Source organism: Elephas maximus, chromosome 2 (assembly GCF_024166365.1).
Source record: "Elephas maximus indicus isolate mEleMax1 chromosome 2, mEleMax1 primary haplotype, whole genome shotgun sequence".
In the NCBI taxonomy this organism is placed as follows: domain Eukaryota; kingdom Metazoa; phylum Chordata; class Mammalia; order Proboscidea; family Elephantidae; genus Elephas; species Elephas maximus.
The window spans coordinates 140,043,603-140,065,686 of NC_064820.1; the positions used below are offsets into that span (position 1 = coordinate 140,043,603).

Here is a 22,084-nt window from a genome sequence, read left to right on the forward strand (position 1 = left end):
TTTGGACATTTGTATCTTTTTTTGAGAAATATTTATTGAAATCTTTTGCTGATTTTTTAATTGGGTCATTTTTCTTACAGTTGTTGAGTTGTAAGAATTCTTTGTGTATTTTGTATACTAGTCCCTTATTAAATATATGATTTGCAAATATTTTCTGCCATTTTGTGGATTCTCTTTTTGCGTTCTTGATGGTGTTCTTTGAAGCACAAACGTTTTAATATTGATGAAGTCCATTTTCCCTTTGTATTTTCTTTTGTTGCCTGTCTGTTGTTGTTAGGTGTCATTGAGTTGACTCTGACTCACAGCAACCCTATGTACAACAGAATGGGACACTGCCCAGTCCTGTGCCATCCACACAATTGTTGTGCGTGAGCCCATTGTTGCAGCCACTGTTTTAATCCATTTGATCGAGGGTCTTCCTCTTTTTCACTGACTCTATTTTGCAAAGCATGATGTCCTTCTCCAGGAACTGGTCCCTCCTGTTAACACGTCCAAAGAATGTGAGATGAAGTATCTCCATCCTTGCTTCTGAGGAGCATTCTGGCTGTACTTTTTCCATGATGGATTTGTTCATTCTTCTGGCAGTCCATGGTATATTCAATATTCTTTGCCAACACCATAATTCAAAAGCATCAGTTCTTCTTTGGTCTTCTTCATTCACTGTCTCAGCTTTCGCATGCATATGAGGCGATTGAAAATACATCGGCTTAAGTAAGATGCACCTTATTCCTTAAAGTGACTTCTTTGCTTTTTAACCTTTTAAAGAGGCCTTTTGCAACAGATTTGCTTAATGCAATAAATACATTGATTTCTTAACAACTTCAATCATTTCTCTGTTTATCATGATGTTGCTTATTGGTCCAGTTGTGAGGTTTTTTGTTTCCTTTGTGTTGAGGTGCAATCCATGCGGAAAGCTGTAGTCTTTGATCTTCATCAGTAAGTGCTTCAAGTCCTTTTTGCTTTTAGCAAGCAAGGTTGTGTTATCTGCATAATGCAGGTTGTTCACGAGTCTTCCTCCAATCCTGATGCCCTGTTCTTCATATAGTCCAGCTTTTTGGATTATTTGCTCAGCATACAGATTGGATAGGTATGGTCAAAGTATACAATCCCATTGTGCACGTTTTCTTAATTTAAACCATGCAGTATCCCCATGTTCTGTTCATATGACCTCTTGGTCTAAGTACAGTTTCCTTTTGAGCACAATTAAGTGTTCTGGAATTCTCATTCTTTACAGTGTTATCCATAATTTGATATCATCCACACAGCCTAATGTTTTTGCATAGTCAATAAAACACAAGTAAATATTTTTCTGGTATTCTCTGCTTTCAGCCAAGATCCATCTGACATCAGTAATGATATCCCTTGTTCCACGTCTTCTTCGGAGTCTGGCTTGAACTTAGGGCAGTTCCCTGTTGATGTACTGCTACAACCTCTTTTGAATGACCTTCAGTAAAATTTTACTTGTGTGTGATATTGATCGTTCAATAATTTTCACATTCCGTTAGATTACTGTCTTAGTTATCTAGTGCTGCTATAACAGAAATACCACAAGTGGTTGCCTTTAACAGATAGAATTTTATTCTCTCACAGTTTAGGAGGCCAAAAGTCCAAATTCAGGATGCCAGTTCAGGGGGAAGGCTTTCTGTCTCTATCAGCTCTGGAGGAAGGTCCTTGTCATCAATCTTCCCTGACCTAGTTGCTTCACAGTTCAGGGAACCTGGGTCCAAATGATGTGCTTGCTCCTGGCTCTTCTTTCTTGGTGGTGTGAGGTCTCTCTGTCTCTCTGCTTATTTCTCTCTTTTATATCTCAAAATAGATTGATTCAAGGGATAACCTAATCTTGTAGATTGAGTCCTGCCTCATTCATATAACTGTCTCTAATCCTGCCTCATTAACATCATAGAGGTAGGATTTACAACACATAGGAAAATCACATCAGATGACAAAATAGTGGACAGTAACACAATACTGGGATTCATAGCCTAGCCAAGTTGACACACATTTTAGGGGGATACAATTCAACCCATAACAATTAGCTTTCTTTGGAATGTGTACAAATATGGATCTCTTCCAGTCAGTTGGCCAGGAAGATGTCTTCCAAATTCCTTGACATAGATGAGTGAGCACCTCTAGCTGCATGTGTTTGTTGAAATATTTCAGTTGGTATTGTGTCAATTCCTGGAGCCTTATTTTTGCCATTCCCTTCAGTACAGTGTGTACTTCTTCCTCATTCCCATCAGCTCTTGATCATATGCTACTTCCTGAAATGGTTGAATGTAGACCAATTCTTTTGGGTACAATGATTCTGTGTATTCCTGCCATCTTTTTTTTTTTTTTTTAATTTTTATTGTGCTTAAAGTGAAAGTTTACAAATCACGTCTGTCTCTCATACAAAATTTTATACACACCTTGCTAAATACTCCTATTTCCTCTTCCCCTACTGATACAGCACACTCATTCCCTCCACTCTGTCTTTTCTAGTCCATTTGGCCAGCTTCCAACCTCCCCCACCCTCCCATTTCCCCTCCAGACAGGAGATGCCAACATAGTCTCTTGTGTCTACTTGATCCAAGATGCTCACTCTTCACCAGTATCATTTTCTATCCCATTGACCAGTCCAATCCCTGTCTGAAGAGTTGGCTTTGGGAATGGTTTCTGTCTTGGACTAACAAAAGGTCTGGAGACCATGACCACTGGGGTCCTTCTAGTCTCAGTCAGACCATTAGGTCTGGTCTTTTTACAAGAATTTGGGGTCTACATTCCACTGCTATCCTGCTCCTTCAGGGGTTCTCTGTTGTGTTCCCTGTCAGAGCAGGCATCAGGTATAGCCGGGCACCACCTAGTTTTTCTGGTCTCAGGCTGATGTAATCTCTGGTTTATGTGGCCCTTTCCGTCTCTTGGGCTGATAATTATCTTGGGTCTTTGGTGTTCTTCATTCTCCTTTGTTCCAGGTGGGTTGAGACCCTTCCATCTTCTTTTGATACTTTCTGCATCATCCAATATTTTTCTCTTCAAATTCTTCAATGTTGCAATCCAAGGCTTGTCTACTACATGTTTTAGTGATCAGAGAAGAAAAAGTGGGGAGAAAAATATTGAAGGCCCTGAGTGTAAAGTCAAAGGGAATTTCAGATATGGCAGAAATGCTTAAGATTGGGTACCAAATGCTAGAAATAATTTTGGAAGTCACAAAGCTGTTATTGTGTTATTTATCAATTTAGTTCTATTTTACCAATATTTTTATAGTGTCATGTCTTAGTTGGAAACCCTGGTTGCGTAGTGGTTAAGTGCTACAGCTGCTAACCAAAGGGTCGGCAGTTTGAATCCGCCAGGTGCTCCTTGGAAACTCCATGGGGCAGTTCTGCTCTGTCCTACAGGGTCGCTATGAGTCGTAATCGACTCGACGTCACTGGGTTTATGTGTTAGTCACTTTTCTAAATACAAATGTTAACTCCTTTAATTCTCATAACAATTCCTTGAGATAGGCACTGTCTCAGATGCTGAAAGGTTTTATGGCTTAGACATTGTTAATAGTTTTTATTTTTTTACACCAAATTACTATATTTTATTTTTAGATAGATCCTTCATCTCTAACATGTTGTCATTAAAAGCATTTCTTTCTATTCTTTGCTTTTACAAATTCTTCAGTGATTTTGTCACGATTAAGCTGCTGAACAATATCTACTTCCATATATAATAAAGATAATGAATTGAGTTTCTTGAAACATTGTTATGTGCTCACTTTCCGTTGTGTCCTGACTGCTTGGTGTCTGTGGGTGTTTGCTTTGGACAATAGATGCTGCTGTTTTGTTGATTCCCTTGTTGTTGTTGTTAGGTGCCATCGAATCAGTTCTAATTCATAGCAACCCTTTGTACAACACTGCCCAGTCCCGCGCGGTCCTCACAGTCTTTGTTATGCTTGATACCATCATCGCAGCCACTGTGTCAATCCATCTTGTCGAGGTTTATCCTCTTTTTCACCAATCCTCTGCTTTACCAAGCATCATGTTCTTCCCCAGGGACTGGTCTTTCCTGATAACTTGTCCAAAGTACATGAGATGACCAAAGTACATGAGATGAAGTCTCTCCATCCTTGCTTCCAGGGAGCACTCTGGCTGTACTTCTTCCAAGACAGATTTGTTTGTTCTTCTGGCAGTTCATGGTATACTCAGTGTGCTTTTCCGACACCATAATTCAAAAGCATCAATTCTTCCTCAGTCTTCCTTATTCATTGTCCAGCTTTCACATACATATGAGGCAATTGAAAATACCATGGCTTGGGTCAGGTGCACCTTAGTCCTCAAAGTGACATCTTTGCTTTTTAACACTTTAAAGAGGTCTTTTGCAGCACTTTTGCCCAATTCAATATGTTGTTTGATTTCCTGACTGTTGTTTCCATGGATATTATTGTGGATCCAAGTAAAATGAAATCCTTGACAATGTCAATCTTTTTTCCATTTATCATGATGTTGTTTATGTTAATACGTTTTTGACAACTTATTAATCTATGGGAAGAAATAATTTCATGAACCCAGTAATCTACATTTGCAAGAGGAGAGAAAACCTGACGATTCACGATATGTGTGATAATGTGGGACTTATTAGCTATGTGTTGTCTTATAGAAACAGAAACTAAGGCACAGAGGTGTTAAGAACTTGCCCAAGGTCCCACAATTATAAATAGTGGAACTATTAGAGAATTTAAACATATTTTTTTAAAGTTTCTTTACCAAATACAATGTTGATATTAAAAGGTTGAAGGACCAGGGCTTCCAACTGGTTTATTCCAGTTTGAACCCCTGCTGAGAATTTGTATTTCCACTGCAGATATACTGAATCAGAATATACATTTTAACAAGATCTCCACGTGATTCTTATAATAAATTTTGAGACCGACTTCTTTACTAATGGGTCTTAGATTTGTCCCTAACCAGCAGCATTATCATCACCTGGGAACTTGTTAGAAATGCAGATTCTCAGCAGGGATTCCAACCTGAATGAATTAGTTTGAAGCCCTGTGAAGGACTAATCCTATCACAGAGAAGGACAAAAAAGAAAATGTGTGAGAGCACGGATAGCATGGGTTAGCGCAGGTTAGCAAAATTGTGCTGCAGTTTGGGTAAGCAGCTAATGGTAATCCAATATGATTTTTATACTGGGCTAGCATTAGGTGCTACCTTCAATGCCTATTTTAGGGTATTACTAAAATCTCAGAAATACATTAAATAGACTTTCTTTTTGTTATTTTAAAATATACTTGCCTCCGTACCTTTTACAAACATTTTATTCACTTTTCTTTGAGACATTAGAATTAGGCACACTTTCCCATTTTTAGATGGCAGTTATCAGCTATCATGTATGTCAGTGAGATACTGAAAACTTTTATAGCTTAGACATTGTTGATGCCTTTTGACAACTTATTAGAGCTATGGGAAGAAATAATTTCATGAACCCAGTAGTCTACGTTTGCAAGAAGAGAGGAAACCTGACGGATCTTGGTAAGTGTTATAATATGGGACTTACTAGCTATATGTTGTTGTTAGTTGGTATCTAGTGGGCTCTGACTCATGGCGACTTTATAACAGAATGAAACATTGCCTGATCCTGTGTCATTGTCATGATTGTTGGTATGTTTGAGTCCATTGTTGTGGGCGCTCTGTATTCTGAGTGCCTTCTATCCTAGGAGGCTCATCTTCCAGCACTATATCATACAGTATTCTGTTGTGATCCATAGGTTTTTATCGGCTAGTTTTTGGAAGTAGATTCCAGCCTTTTTTCCTGGTCTGTCTTGGTGTGGAAGCTCTGCCGAAACTTGTCCACCATGGGTGATCCTGTTGGTATTTGAAATACCCATGGCATAGCTTTCTGCATCACAGCAACATGCAAACCACCACAGTACAACAAACTGACAGCCGGGTTGTGGATTACCTGTATACGTAGATCCAATGCCCAACCGCTTATTGTCTATCCTTGCATAGGTTTGCATGTCCTGAACTCTAGGTGAATAAATATTGCATGCAGTTTTGCCTTTTATGATTTATTTTTTATCAAGGTATGAAGATGCTTTTAAATTTCGTTTACATTTTCAGGGAGTGAGTTCATGTCTGGCAGTAAATGTACTGCTTCCACTAAAATGTTTTAAATACTTAAAGTCTTATTTTTAAATACAAATTCTTATTTATTTTTTCTACTTGGCATTTGCTGAGTTTTTTACTTTTGTTTATTATTGCTATTTATACAGTTGAATTTTTAACTATGGATGAAAAAACCAATATGTACATTTCCTTTTGCTCTCAATAAAAATTTAGGTCACAGGAGTATCCTAGGATAAGCTCAGAGTTATATTTTTCATTTCCACAAAAAAGATCTTTAAATTCCAGGGCAGAAAAACCTATGTTGTATTTTGACATCACATGAAGTGTTTATGAAGTGTTAAAAAAAAAAAAAAAAAATTCAACCATTTACAGGCAAGAAAGATTAGGTACTTTTATTTTTCTGGAAAAATATTTTTATTTAATATTGTATTATTTATTCTACTTTGCCCTAATCATGTCTCAAAATCTGAAAATAAATATGTAGAATAATCTCAACATAGGAATACCTTTTTTCTGTGCATTGTGAATGGTTTAAGAATAAATTCTGCATTAAAAAAAATCAGCTTTATTGAGTTATGATTTACATACAATGAAATCATCATTATAAGTGTACAGTTTGATAAAATCTGACAAGTGTATACAGTCATGTAATCACCACCACAATCAAGATATAGAGACCATTTCTATCATCCTGGAAAGTTCCCTTGCATAAAGCCTGTATTTTTTTTTAACAGCATAAAATCTACCAAATACAGTATTTTATGTTTGCATTTAGAAATGTAATTAACTAAATAATACTATATCTACTCCTTATATATTAAAACAAAATCACATAGGATCAACTCTAAAGAATAGATTTTGAGAAAATCAGTACTAAGTTATTTGTATTACCCATTGATCCAGTTAGAGAAGTTCAATGAAGTGTTCATCTGTAGTCACATAGATAATGTGAGTTATTATATAATAGCTATGAGACTTGAATCTAGGTTTACTAATGCAGGGCACAGAAAAAAAGAGAGCTCCCTAATTCTCTTTATGAAGGTGATATTGTCATTGCAAGCATGGGTTGGGTTTGGTTTGGTTTGGAATTTTTACGGGAGCAAAGCTGCTGGTGGGTTGGAAACACTGATCTTTTGGTTAACAGCTGAGCGCTTAACCATTGCACCACCAGGATAGTGTAATAAATAATACCAAGATTTGACAATTACATATAAATATAAACAGACCAGTCTTTCTTATGAATATAGTTATAACATTTCTAAGTAGTATACTGGCCAAAAAAACTTATGACTCTATAAAAGGATAATGTTTTGTGAATTAGTACTATCTTTTAAAGAAATACAAAAAATTATTCAGTAATTGCTAAAACGATGTAATTGCTTGGTTGAGGCTGAAGAAGAATTCAATAAAATTCAAAATATATTTCTAATTAGAAAATGTCAAATAAGTAAGGGATAGGAGGATATACGCTTCCTTAACCTGTTTGTTGAAACAGGTGAACAGTTGAAGAGTACCTAAAGAAAAAGTTAATAATCCCCTCTGCTCTTCTTCTAAGTAACCCCCAGGCATTTAGAGTTAAAAGTATGTTCTGTTTGCTTCCATTTTTTTTTTTTTCTGTGCTCATATACAAATATGGAAACCCTGGTGGGATACTGGTTAAGTGCTACGGCTGCTAACCAAAAGGCTGACAGTTCAAATCCACCTGGCGCTCCTTGGAAACTCTGTGGGGCAGTTCTACTCTGTACTATAGGGTCGCTATGAGTCGGAATCGACTTGATGGCAATGGGTTTGGTTTTTTTGGTTTTCATATACAATATACCTACATATTTTCACAGATGCAGGATCCTTTGCCTCTTTTGACAAAAAGAAACAGGATGACATTATGTGTATTCCAATTTTCCCTTTCGTGGGGATATTCCTCCAAGTTAATGCATATTGATCGGACTTATTTTTTATATTATTCCATAGTATGAATCTATCATATGTTGATTTCCCTATGAAAATTTTGTGGATTACCTAATACAGTGAAACCTATGAGAGCTGGAACTTGATGGGACTGCCTTGCTTTTCTGGGTCTTGAAAGTTTTAACCCTGACAGGGTGCAGACTTACCACTTTTCTATTGCTTGTTTTAGTGGAAAATATTTGAATTTTTCTTTTCTGACACTTTTCCATCTTACACAAGTTCTGGCTTTCATAGGTTTTACTGTAAATTGTGTGTGTGTGCGTATATATATATGCTTGTGTTTGTGCTCTTTTTGCAGTGCAGATACTGATAAAGTAAATATCTTTGATACCTGTCATTATGTACTAGGGGACATTTTTTATGGGCTATGTTCTCAGCATTCAGATTACAAGCTCAAAGGGTGTGCACATTTAATATTTTAATAGTTACTGCTGCTAGGCTACTTACCACAAATGTAATGGCTCACATCTCCATCAGGAATATAAGAGAGTGCCAGTTTTCCCCCTCCATTTCAAGCATGGGAATACTATGAATATTTTTAATATTTGCCAGTTTTGCTGCCAAGTAATATCTCATTGATTTAGCTTTCTTTTTCCTTTATTAGTGAGGCTGAATGCCTTGTTAGGTTTATTAGCTGTTTGTATTTCCTCTTCTGTGAATAGTTTTAGTTCTTTATTTTTGCCAAAGCTTTTTTTGCAGGGAGGAGAGAAGGGGTTATTTGTCATTTTCTTATCAATTGTAGCCCTCTTAAAAAATTTTTTTTTCTGATAAGTAATATTAACTTTTTCTGTCATATGCATTACACTTATTTTATCCTAGCCTATTATTTGTCCTTGACTTTGTTTCTGACTTATTTTGTCCTATAGAAAATTTTAAATATATGTGGTTAGATTTTTCAGTCTATTTCTTTGTGACCTCTTGCTTTTCTGTGTTGATTAAGTCTTCCAAAGGTTATAGTATTATCCTAATTTTTAATATTATGTTTTTTCTTTTTTTATGCATGATTATGTTAACCCATTTATAATTTATTTGATAAATGAAGTGACACAGAGGGGTTCGACTTGTCAAGACTTTTATATGAGGAAGATGGGATTTTAAATAATTGGGGAAAATTATTCATGAAATGTTGTTGGGACAGTTGGTTAACTCTTTGGGGAAAAAGTCAGATTCGTTCTTTATACCATGTTTGGGAATAAAGTGTAAATGAATTAAGGAGTACAATGTTTATTTTTTTAAATGATAAATAGCTAAACAATGTCACTGCTGAGTGGGTTCGAACCTGCAACCTTTTAATTAGAACTTGAGTGCAAACCGTTTACACTACCCATGGTCCTGGATTGCCTTGTAACAGTAGAGAGGAAAGACAAATTATCAGATCTCAGGGCTTCCTATCACCATTTTAAACAATGCATCTTCAAATTGTTGCTGTTAGGTGCTCTTGAGTCGATTTAGACTCGTAGTGACCACAGGTGACAGAGTACAACTGCCCCATAAGATTTTTTAGGCTGTAATTTTTATGGGAGCAGATATCCAGTTCTTTCTCTTGTGGAGCTGCTGGATGGGTTTGAACCACCAATGTTTTGGTTAGCAGCTGAGGATCTAATTAGCCATTGTGCCACCAGGGCTCCTTAGTTTCAAATTGATTTATTTTATATAGGGCTTATGCCTAAGGTTTCACTTGTAGAATAAAGTGAAATGCCAGTATTTTGGGGGGAATTTAATAATATGAGACCATGATGTGCAAACATAAAGAAAGCATACTTAAATATAAGATGATTTTTGTCTGGTTAAAATAAACATAGATGGCAGAAGAAAAAAGAGGAATGACAAGCATTGCAATGTTTAGACGGTGATACAGTAGACAGCTGTCATAAGCATGGCCGCTTATCCTCTTCTGCGCTTTCCCTTGTTAAGAGCTCTATATGACAGACTTAGAGCTCAGAACTCTTAAGTTTGGAAAAAAAATGTTTTGTGAATTTTTGATTTTTGCATGTTTGGGACTTTTTGAGCACAGAGCTCCGTCACATAGGTCAAAGGATGTTTGAATGGTAAATATTCCTTAGAAGTTAAAGACTATATATTGGCCCAGAGCCGTTTGCTCACATTCTAAGGGTGCTAGACGTAACCGAAAACATAAACAAACTAGTTGCTGTCAAGTCAATTCTGAATCATGGTGGCCCTTGTATTGCAGTATAGAACTGCTCTCCTTAGAGTTTTCATGTCTTTGACCTTTTGGAAGCAGATTGCCAGGCCTCCCTTCTGAAGCATCTTTAGGTGGGTTCAAACTGCCAGCCTTTTGGTTAGTAGCCACCTAGGGACTGCATGACTGTTTACAGTGTTTAGATTCGAAGGGTAATAAAACCCAGAGCCATTTGCTTATACTTAAAAGGTTATAAAAATCCTAGGTACCATCCCTTCCTCTCCGTAGAGAATATTTGTTTACCTTCTCTCTGGAGGGGAGGAAGAGTAGATGTGCCAGCAGTTCCTATATAAGCTCCTAGTTTACTAATTCCTACATTCCTCTCCTTTGTTTCAAACATCCTCTTCACATGCACGTGACATCTGCCCTCATCATGTTACCCTGTAGGGGGTTGGGGAAACTGGCACAAGATGTTCTGTGATTAACTAAAAATCTGTCTCTGATTGAAAAAACATTGTGTTTTCTGTCAAGGTAATTACATAAATACAGATATAAAAGCAGTATCCAGTGTCTCTTGCAGCTAGAAGGCAGGTATATCTCTGGCAGGTGAGAGGAGAGTAGGCCCTCTGTGAGGCTGCTGTTTTTAACATATGGGTGGTGGCAAAGGTGTCTGGCTTATGGTAATACCAGTAGCAGCAGCAACTGTGGTTCCTGGTGGTTACAAGGTGAAATTCTTTCATATATATATATATATATGTGTGTGTGTGTGTGTATATAAAATTTTATTTTGTTATTGAGAATATACATAGCAAAAACATACACCAGTTCAGCAGTTTCTGCATGTACCATTTAGTGGCATTGATTACATTCTGAGTTGTGTAACCATTCTCGTTCTCCTTTTTCTCAGTTGTTCCTCTCCCATTAACGTAATAAATTCACTACCCCCTAAAATTCCTGTCTAATCTTTCAAGTTGCTGTTGTCAATTTGATCCTACATAGATAGTTCTTAAAAGAGCGTAATGCTCAAGGCAGACCTTTTTTTCCTAGTTAAGTTAAACTATTGTTTGGCTTTAAGAAGACTTCAGGGAATATCTTTGGTTTAAGCTTTAAAGATTATCTCAGGGCAATAATTTCAGGGTTCATCCAGGCTCCGTGGCTCTAAAAAATCTGGATTGCATGCAAATTTTAAATTCTGCTTTGCAATTTCCCCCTTTTTAAAAGGATTATCCTATAGAATCTTTGATCAAACTGTTCGGTAATGGTAGCTAGGCACAATCCAGTTCTTCTGGTCTCACGGCAAAGGAGGCAGTTTCCCATGGAGGCTATTAGCCACGCCTTCCATATCCTCCTCCTATTCCTTACTCTCTTTCCTCTTTTGTTCCATGTGAATAGAGACCAATTGTTGTGTCTTGGATGGCTGCTTGCAAGCTTCAGGACACCAGGCAATATGCATCTGAACTAGAAAGTAGAACAGAAGCACTAGATATGTTATTAGGCTGGGATGTCACATGAACCATGACCCTAAAACTAAACCTCCAAACCAAGAAACCAAATCCCATGAGGTTTTTGGTTGTACATAACCAGCCTCAGCAGCTACTTTTGTTGTTGTTGTTGTTGTAAATACATCTATCACGTAAAGTTTGCTAATTCAGCATTTTACAGGTGTACAACTTATTGACGTCAATTACAATAATCGACTATGGAGCTCTAACCTTAAAGTGATATTTCTATCACCGTTAACCCCCGACTTTCCCCCTCACTCCCACCTCTTTTGTTGTTGTTAGGTGCTGTGGAGTTGGTTCTGACTCATAGCAACCCTGTGTACAATAGAACGAAACACTGCCTGGTTCTGTGCCATCCTCGTAATTACTATGCTTTAACCCATTGTTGCAGCCACTATGTCAGTTCATCTTGTTGAGGGTCTTCCTCTTTTTCACTGACACTCTGCTTCACCAAGCATGGTGTCCTTCTCCAGGGACTGGTTCCCCCTGGTAACATGTCCAAAGTATGTGAGACAAAGACTCTCCATCTTTGTTTCTAAGGACCATTCTGGCTGTACTTTTTTCAAGACAGATTTGTTCGTTCTTCTGGCAGTCCATGGTATATTCAATATTCTTTGCCATTATCTTAATTCAAAGGTGTCAGTTCTTCTTCTGTCCTCCTTATTCATTGTCCAGCTTTCACATGCATATGAAGTGATTGAAAACACCATGGCTTTGATCAGGTGCACCTTAGTCCTTAAAGTGACATCTTTGCTTTTTAACACTTTAAGGAGATCTTTTGCAGTGGGTTTGCCCAATGCAGTGCATCGTTTCATTTCTTGACTGCTGCTTCTGTGGGCATTGATTGTGGATCCAAGTAAAATGAAATCCTTGATAATCTTTTCTCTGTTTATCATGATGTTGCTTATTGGTCCAGTTGTGAGGATTTTTGTTTTCTTTATGTTGAGGTATAATCCAACATAAGTCTGTAGTCTTCAATCTTTATCAGTAAATGCCTCAAGTCCTCTTCACTTTTAGCGAGGAGTGTTATGTCATAATCACTAATAAACTTTGTTCTCTGTACATTTATCTTTTCTTGTCTTCTAATTTAAGTGAGGTCATGTAATATTTGTCTTTTTTGATTGACTTATTTCGTTCAGTGTAGTGTCTTCAAGTTCCAGCCATATTGTAGCATGTATTAAGATTTCATTTCTCCTGCTGGCTGAGTAGTATTCCATTGTATTTATGAATCAAATTGTGTTTAGCACGGTCAAATTCTTTTTTTTTAATCTTTATTTTGCGTTAGGTGAAAGTTTACCGAGCTAATTGTTGTTAGGTGCTGTGAAGTTGGTTCCGACTCATAGCAACCCTGTGCACAACAGAACGAAGCACTGCCCGGTCTTGTGCCATCCTTAAAATCGTTGTTATGCTTGAGCTCATTGCTGCAGCCACTATGTCAGTCCACGTTGTTGAGGGTCTTCCTCTTTTCCACTGACCCTCTGCTTTGCGAAGCATGAATGTTCTTCTCCAGGTACTGAACCTTCCTGACAGCATGTCCAAAGTATACATAAGATGCAGCCTTGCTGTTCTTGCTTCTAAAGAGCATTCTGGTTGTACTTCTTCCAAGACAGATTTGTTCGTTCTTTTGGCAATCCATGGTATAGTCATTATTATTCACCAACATCACAATTCAAAGGTGTCAGTTCTTCTTCTGGCTTCCTTATTCATTGTCCAGCTTTTTTAGTTTCTCATTAAACAATTAATACACACTTTTTTCGTGACACTGTTTGACAACCCTGTGATGTATCAACACTCTTCCCTTCTTGACCTCAGGGTCCCCATTTCTATTCGTCCAACTTTCCTGTCCCTTCTGGCCCTCTCATCTTTGCTTTTAGACTGGAGTGCCAATTTAGTCTCATATACGTGGCTGAATTATGTGTGTTAGAGTTTGTTTTATAGGCCTTCCTAGTCTTTGGCTGAAGGGCAAACTTCAGGAGTGACTTCAGTACTGAGTTAAAAGAGTGTTAGGGGTCCATACTCTCAGGGTTTCTCCAGTCTCTGTCAGGCCAGTAAGTCTGACCTTTTTTTTTGTAAGTTTCAATTTTGTTCTACATTTTTCTCTCACTCTGTCTTGGACTCTCTATATGAAGGTCAAATTTTTGATGCAAGAGGAGTGTTGCCATTGGTGGCAGTAGCAGTTGGAGTAAAGCTGAGTTCTTGGTATTTGAGGATTGGCAGAAATAAGATAATAGTGTCTTCATCAAATCAGTTCTGTGATATGGCTTTGTGTATCGCTCCTGAAAATTTAGCTTTGAGTATATTTCTCTCATCCTATCAGTGGTACCTAATATGTTTTAATAAATCCCTGTTCTATTTAAATTTGACAGATTATATCAGCTTTTGGTAAGTAAGAAAACTAACCTTTATCTCTGGGTGGTCAGATTGTCCACCCAGATGTTTCTTACCTTTTATTTTCAATATGTTTTCAGTGAGTGGTATATTACTTGTATACTTAGAAAAAGAAGTAAAAAGACCAAAAGTTCTCAGATTTCTTAACTTCAGAAAATCGAAATAATGAATGTATTAGTTTTTGAAATGTATTTTACTCTTACATACAAACATAGGTGTACTTATTTTGATAAATTCTTAATACAGCTTAAAAGCCAAAAATGTAGGCTGTTTTCCCCTTTCCTATTGTTTCTTTCCATCTGTTTTATTGAAAGGGACCACCATATATTAAACTGACCTGCCCTTTTTGTAAGATTTTTTTTTCTTTTTGAAGCCCTGGTGGCACAGTGTTTAAGAGCTACGGCTGCTAACCAAAAGGTTGGCTGTTCAAATCTACCAGCTTCTCCTTGGAAACTTTATGGGGCTGTTCTACTCTGTCCTGTAGGGTCGCTATGAGTCAGAATCGACTTAACACATGAGTTTGATTTTTTTCTTATTTTCATTGAGTTGGTAAGACAAGCAAGTCAAAAGATTATAACTTCTGCACTGTCACTGTCTTGTTATAGCACATTCAGCAGTTAACTTAAACCTACTCATCTCTAATTTAGGGATTTCTGCTCTATGTAACCTGCCTTACTACTTTGTTTTGGGAGTCAAATTCTATGTGTATATAAAACCAAAAACTCATTGTCATTGAGGCAATTCCAACCCATAGCGACCCTGTAGGACAGAGTAGAACTGCTCCGTAGGGTTTCCAAGGAGTGGCTGGTGGATTCAAACTGCTGAACTTTTGGTTAGCAGCTGAGCTCTTAACCACTGCGCCACCAGGTCTCTGTGTGTGTATATATATATAAGTAATTTTACAAAATTAGTTTAAGCTTTTCTTTTTATTAGTTTAAAATAATTTTTATGACGCCCAAATTAGGATGAAAGGAGAGATCCTCAAATTTCCTTTGATTTTCCTAAGCTTTAGGTTCATTAAAGAGTATAATTTGTGATTAGTTTTAATTCTGATGGGGACAGAAAGGTCAGCAAGGGAGCATTGCTCTGAGTCTTTCCTAATGCTAGTGTTTATGACAGCAGTTGAGGATTTGTTGTATTTAAGTTGAAGAGCTACTCATTTTATTGTGAGTCATACAGTGACTAATATTTATCATTTTAGGTATATAGAGAAGGATCATGGTACATTAGAATTGAAAGATGGCTGTATAAGATTAGACCATCACAAAATAAATAAGGAAAAATAATCTCTGTGGAAATCTTGTTTTATGTCTTGGATTTAAGTACTATCTTTTAATAGACTAGGGTATATTATAAATTTGGGTGTGGGCTCTTTTTTGGTGATTGCCAGTAAGCAAATAATAACGATAATAATAATAAATAATAATAGTAATAATGAACCACATATCCTTTTTAGTTCTGATTTTGGAGAAAATGTGAGTAAGCATCGGCAGATGACAGGCAAGTTGGATAGACATCACAGTTGGCACTTTTGCCTACTTAACCCTTTTATCGGAAACCCCAGTGGCGTAGTGGTTAAGAGCTACGGCTGCTAACCAAAAGGTTGGCAGTTCAAATCCACCAGGTGCTCCTTGGAAACTCTATGAGACAGTTCTCCTCTCTCCTATAGGGTCCGACTCTGAGTCGGAATTGACTCAACGGCAGTGGTTTTTTTTTTAACTCTTTTATCCAGCAATCCTTCTGCTGTGGTTCTGAATGCTGCCGTGAGGTATTAGCTGTGTTTCTATCAACTAAAACCCAAACCCATTGCCGCTGAGTCAATTCCGACTCACAGCGACCCTAGGTTAGAGTAGAACTGCCCCGTAGAGTTTCCAAGGAGTGCATGGTGGATTTGAACTACTGACCCCTGGTTAGCAGCTGTAGCTCTTAACCACTGCCCCACCAGGGTTTCCTTCTATCATCTAGTTGGCCAAAATCCTCCTTCCAACCAGTTTCTCACTTATTTTGAATTTGAGTGGTCTCATCTAAGGCCCTCTGTCAGTAACTACTTGCCCTTCATTTCCATTCCCTCCCTATTTGTTATGTATTCAGCATAATCTTTATCGTGGGGAGTGCTCATTCAGATTGAATTACAGTTGTAAACGTGCTTATGTTTAGCATTTCAGTATTTCCACTTACTTGCAGAATTATCTTCTTGTATATATATGCATACACAATTAGTCAATCTTGATGGTAAAAGACAGGGTGACCAGCTCCAATCCTGAGGTAATTTAGAAAAACTATCAGCCATTCTCCCTTTCACTCACATTCCCAGATGAAATTCCAAGTGATTAGTTTAAGTTCTGGGCTTCTACTCATACATGGAGATGAGTTCAATCAAATTTATTAAATTTCAAAGATCAGCTGACATTTCTGTTACATTTGGGGGCTTATCTTGCATAATGGCAATCCTTATTTTATTTCTGATTTTAGTGAAAAGGCTTCTAATATTTAACCACTGAACATGATGCAGGTTTTTTCCCCATTTTTTTTAGCAAAATATATATTTCTGATTTATAAGAATTTTTTAAAAATCAAGAATGTTAATGAATTTTATAAAATATGTCTTTAGCACCCATGGTGATAGCCATATATGGCTTTACTGCTTTGACTTAATAATTTAGTAAATTATAGGAATGTTTCCTAATATTGAACTGTGCTTACATTCCTAGAAGTACTCTCTTATCAGTCCTGTGTTATTCTTTTAATATTTGCTGGATTGCCTTTACTAATATTTCATTTTATGTTTTGCTCGCTAATTAAATTGTAAGTTCCATGAGAGCAGAAACTGTGCTTGTCTTATTTATTATTGTAGCCACAAGCCTTGCAATAAATATTTGAGAAATTAAGTAATGTAACTGATACAGGTGAAAACCACCAAGTACAACTGTCATGGACCTTTTTGCATCAAATAAGAAGCATACCTAAGGACAGCAGGAGGACAAAATTATTAACTGTGAAGATATAGACAGATATTAGTACATGTTAATTTATTTCATTTACATTTACTTTCTAATATATGCTTGGCTTATATCTTATTTTCTAACGCTCTTTTGCATTTTCTTTCCTATGAAAATGAAAACAAAACACAAAGTATATTACAAGCCTATTCAGCAGTCTGTATTAGTGTGTTGTTGTTTTCATTCAAGTTTATAGTCATTAAATTATTATTATTGTTACATTGTATAGCTTTCTTTGAAGGATTACAACAATTACATTTGATTTTATAATCAGGTTTACCACAGCTATTTAAATAGACAATTCCATGTTTAAATCATTTTATTGTTCCCTACTAATACCTTTTTTCTGTAGTCTCAGTTTTTATTACTTCTTACTGTTATTCACTTTTTTAGTTAGATAGACTACATTTTTTAAACAAAAATTTCATAAAGTATATGTTTGATATACTTCGTAAACTCTTATGTGTTTGAGAATATCTTTTTTCCTGTGACAACTGAAATGCAACTTGATTTAGTATGTAGTTCTTGGCTAACATCCTTGTTACTTCAAAACTGTAGGCTGTACTCAGTTATTACAGATCTACATTTTCTGTCTGAACGCTTTTAAGATTCCTTCTTTCCGTCTTGAATTTTCATAACGTCTACAGAATATGACCTAATGATTATCAGTTGTTCTTGAATAAAGCGAACCCTTCTGATCTGCAGATTATTTTTTTCTTCTCAATTTTTTTTCTGTAGTATCAGGAATTTCATTTATCCACATGTTAGATCTGCATTGTTTTCAACATCTACCATCCTCTCCGTAATCGCTTTTACATCATTGTCTCTTCATATTTGAATGATTTTTCACATGCCTGTTTTATGTTTTTTGCTTTGTTCTGCTTTTTAGAGTGTATTATTGCTTTTATTCCTTTTTTTTTTTTTTTTGTAGAGTAAGCCTTCCAATGCGCTCCCTTTATAGTCTTTATGGTTGCTCATTTATTCACTCACTAATTCATTTGTTCATTAACTCATTCATGCAACAAATGTCTTTTGAATGTTTACGATACTTCATTATCCACTCTGATTGTTCACAGTTTTATTAATGAACTAGATAAGACCTAGCCTCTACCTTCATAGAACTTACAGTTTAGAGATAGAGATAACATTTACTTAGATACCTACAAACATTTATTGACAATGTGATATTCTTGTCTCCTCCTACCCCCAGCTCCCTTTGTTATTGCTGTAGGGTTCACTGCATTGGCCCTGGGCTAGATTTTGTTGTAGACTTACTTTGCTTGGAATATGGGCATTTTTATCTGGGCCTATTCTTTAAACAAAGATAGTATAAATAGAATCTCAGTTTACTTGGAAGCACTGTTTTATACCTTCGCTTATAGCTTCAGGGCTTACATATTGAAAGGAAGAAAGAGCACGGTTATTACCTTTATTTTTAATATAGTATTACGTTGAAGATAGCTGACCTGAAAATTTTGGTTTGGACATCATAACACATAAGATATAGTATGTAATATGGGATGCAAGACATTGGAAGAAATAAATGATCTTTAAAAGGTGTATCTAACTTAGAAAACTTATTTAAAGTGACTAGAGCATGATAATCAATTAAATAATATATTAAGTACAGGTAGTCCCTGACTTACGATGTATTTGAATTTACAATGAACCGTTTTTTTTTTGGTACATCTTACCGTTAGTAGTATGTACTACATACAATGTTGCAGTATGTAATTTGCAGGTGTCATCATATCTATAAGTTTATGCATAATGTTTCCAATCCCCAAAGACAAATAAAGATTGCATTTATAAAGATACTGATAGTGAAAGACAATAATAATGAAAACTAAAAAAATGAGGTAATTGACTTAAGTCAGAACCAACTTACAATGGAGTCATCGGAATGGAACCCTGTCGTAGGTCAGGGACTACTTGTGTCTGTTTTTATTTTGCATTGGTTAAAAAACATCTGAGTTTACCTGAAAACTAAAAAACAATGGCTATATAAAATCTTAAATATTTAGAGATATAGACACAGTAAATACATTTTTCTTATGAATTTGCACATTAACAGAATTTTCAATGCAAACTCATTTCTCAGCAATGGCAAAAAAAATCACTAGTAAAAGAAATAAATTTTTATTTCTTCAGAAGCTTCTTGTTGAGCTTTTAGAAATATATAGGAAACTACTTTTCATAAAGATATTTTATAATAGTATCTGTAGAAAGCAGAGGAGAGGATGATGCAGTAGTCCTTTTAAAAAGATTGTCATCCACATCTACTTGTCTTTGTTTTTCCTTTTCACATTTCTTTTTTTGCCATATGTTGGAGTATCTCCTACTTTGTGGTAGATACATAGCCTGTTGTCTTAGGTTGGATTCTCTAGAGAAGCAAAAGCAGTAAAGTATATAAATATATATAGAGTTAGATTTGTATTAGGGAAATGGCTCATGTGATTGTAGAGGCTGGAACATACCAAGTCCATGGATCAAGATAGAAGATTCTCTTGATTCATGTAGCCGCAGGGGCTGGTGAACCCAAGATTGGTTGGTTGGAGAGCAGGGCTCCTGCTCTCAGGCTGTGAAGATCCGCGAATCCCAAGATCTGCAGATAAGTTGATAGCTCAAGTCCCAAGAGCTGAAGGTCAGACGAACAGGAGGCAGCCGCAGGATCCAGAGTGAGCAAAAAGCCAGACATCTGCTTATATTTGGATGCAGGCCACACCCCCAAGGAAACTTCCTTTCGACTGATTGGCTACTCACAGCAGATTCTCTCCTGGGAGTGATCACATGTAAATACTGCAAATCATGGCCCAGCCAAGTTGACACACACTATCAGACATCGCACCTGTCACAGTAATATTTTTTTTTACACTGAAATTCTGTTTATTGATTAAATTTTTCAACTTGCACATTTAACACAACGTACCTTTCATATGGAAATACTTTCAATGCTATACCTTAGAATGAACATTTTCTGCTAGTTACATATATATATATATATTTTTTATCACAATATGCATTTTCTGAAGAATACAGATGTATTTTTATTTTTTCACTTAATGATGCAACACACAAATGCTGACAATATACATTCACATATAACTTTTTATCTTTCATTTACAATCAAAAGATTGGTGAATCTAGAGGTATTGCTGTAATCACTATACGGAGCATACTATGTTGGTATTTCAGTAGTTTATTCCAACCCATTCTTCTTTTATACTCTAAAACATCTTCATTATGTTGTTTGATGAGACAGGCCCAGAGGAAGGCTGTGGTGCCCAAGGTCAGGCCAATTTTCAGCCAGTCCGGCTTGCTGTTTGGCGGCTCTCGAACGTAGAACTTTGACCGAGCTGAAAGGCTGCTCTGGAGCCAGGCCGGGGCCAGCAGGCGGGAAAAGCGGCGTAGCAACGTGGACAGCGCCATCTTGCCGGCCGGGCTCCGCCTCCCCCAACAGTAATATTTTTGATCTGCTCTTTATCATTTGTATTATCTTGCCGATATTGTTCTGATTGGTTCACTCTTACATCTTTGATGTCATTAGTAGCCCGGTAAACACACCATTGCCATGGTTTCATTGTATGGATCTTTCTGGTGAATAGACTCCTGGACAATTTTCCCTTGTAGTTTGTATTCTTTCTTCAACTGTTCAGTGTCCTGAGTGTGGTAGAAAGAAGATAAAATCATGGATTGCTATAGCTTTGGTGCTTTGCTCCCATGGTGTCTTCCTAGATTTCTTAACCACTGCATTTGAGTCAGTTACAGTGGGTTTGTGTCTTTAATATTTGCCATGGAGGAATGCACCTCACATTTTCCTTTGCTACTTCGTTTAACATTTACAGCTGTTTTGGAGAGAAGTTGAGTTAGAATGATGCTTCTTGGCTTCTGATTTTTTTTTTTTTTGGTAGGCTCTACTATGTTTATTTCAAGATGTGCACCTTTGTTCTTTGGCTGTGGGGTAAGCTTTGCCTAATTCCTTACCTCTCCAGAATAGGAAACTGGGTCAAAAAAGCAAATTGCTGCTTGGGCAGTTTCTCTTCAAGCCTTACTGCCTCTTCCAGACTACTGTGTGAGTAGGACCTCCTACTGGGAGTGCTTTCCCTTCCCTAGTCTCCCACACCTTGTCCACATTCCTCTAAGCTAGGGGATATTAGAAGAATTCTTAAGAATTTCTTCTACTTAGTAACTCTAGCCCTGAACTGTGCTTACAAACTAAAGAGTTATTGGCACCAACCCTCCACTTTCATTTTGGTCCAAATCGAATTGTATCTTGTTGATAACTTTGGTATGTTTCATTTGTGTTTTCCTAGTTTCAGTATAGATTAATTTATTCACTTACTAGTTCGTACTTTTACGAATTTCATTTTGAGCTCAAGATATATCACTCTAATGATGTAAAGCCCCAGTGAATGCTGTTGTTTTCTGATGGCATTTACGGTTGTCTGGGAAGTAAAGATAAAAATAAACAGATAATAAAGAAAATATTGTCATAAATGTTGTTAAGGGAACAACAGAGTGCTGAGATATTAAATATCAGAAGGGAGAAGACATTTCAGAGGGGGTGACATTTATGCTAAGTCCTAAAAGATGAGGAGGAATTATGAAGAAAATTGAGGAAAACATTCCAGTAGAGTAAACTAATATAAATAAAGACCCTGAAGTAGAAAAAATTGGCATGTTTGAGGAAATGAGTTAAGCGAAGACCAAGTGATTGGAGCTTAGTGAGACAGGAGCAGAATGAGTCAAGATGCAGTTGTAGGGATAGGCATGGGCCAGATATACGGCCTTGCATGCTAAGGTAATTAAGTTGGGATTTTTTTCTAAGGGTAGTGTGAAGCCACGGCCATTTGTCGTTTTTTGCTACCCTGCGTACAATTCTACCTTCTCTGATAAAGTGCTCTGAGTTTGCTTTGGTTGGAAATCACCCCTGTTACTTTCAGTCCATTTATTTTTTTGAACATTTAATTGTGTTTTAGGTGAAAGTTTACACAGCAA

At 36.7% G+C, this 22,084-nt stretch overlaps 2 protein-coding genes across 3 annotated transcripts in view; one reads left to right on the forward strand and one right to left on the reverse strand.

The window, feature by feature from the left end:
- DTWD2 (DTW domain containing 2) overlaps window positions 1-22,084 on the forward strand; it is a 170,674-nt gene that overhangs the window by 99,146 nt on the left and 49,444 nt on the right. The gene's annotated exons all lie outside the window — the stretch shown is intronic.
- Window positions 20,205-20,515, reverse strand: LOC126069938 (NADH dehydrogenase [ubiquinone] 1 subunit C1, mitochondrial-like). Its single transcript, XM_049873610.1, has one exon. It carries the CDS (start codon window positions 20,513-20,515, stop codon window positions 20,213-20,215), a length of 303 nt encoding a protein of 100 aa, XP_049729567.1. The 3' UTR covers window positions 20,205-20,212.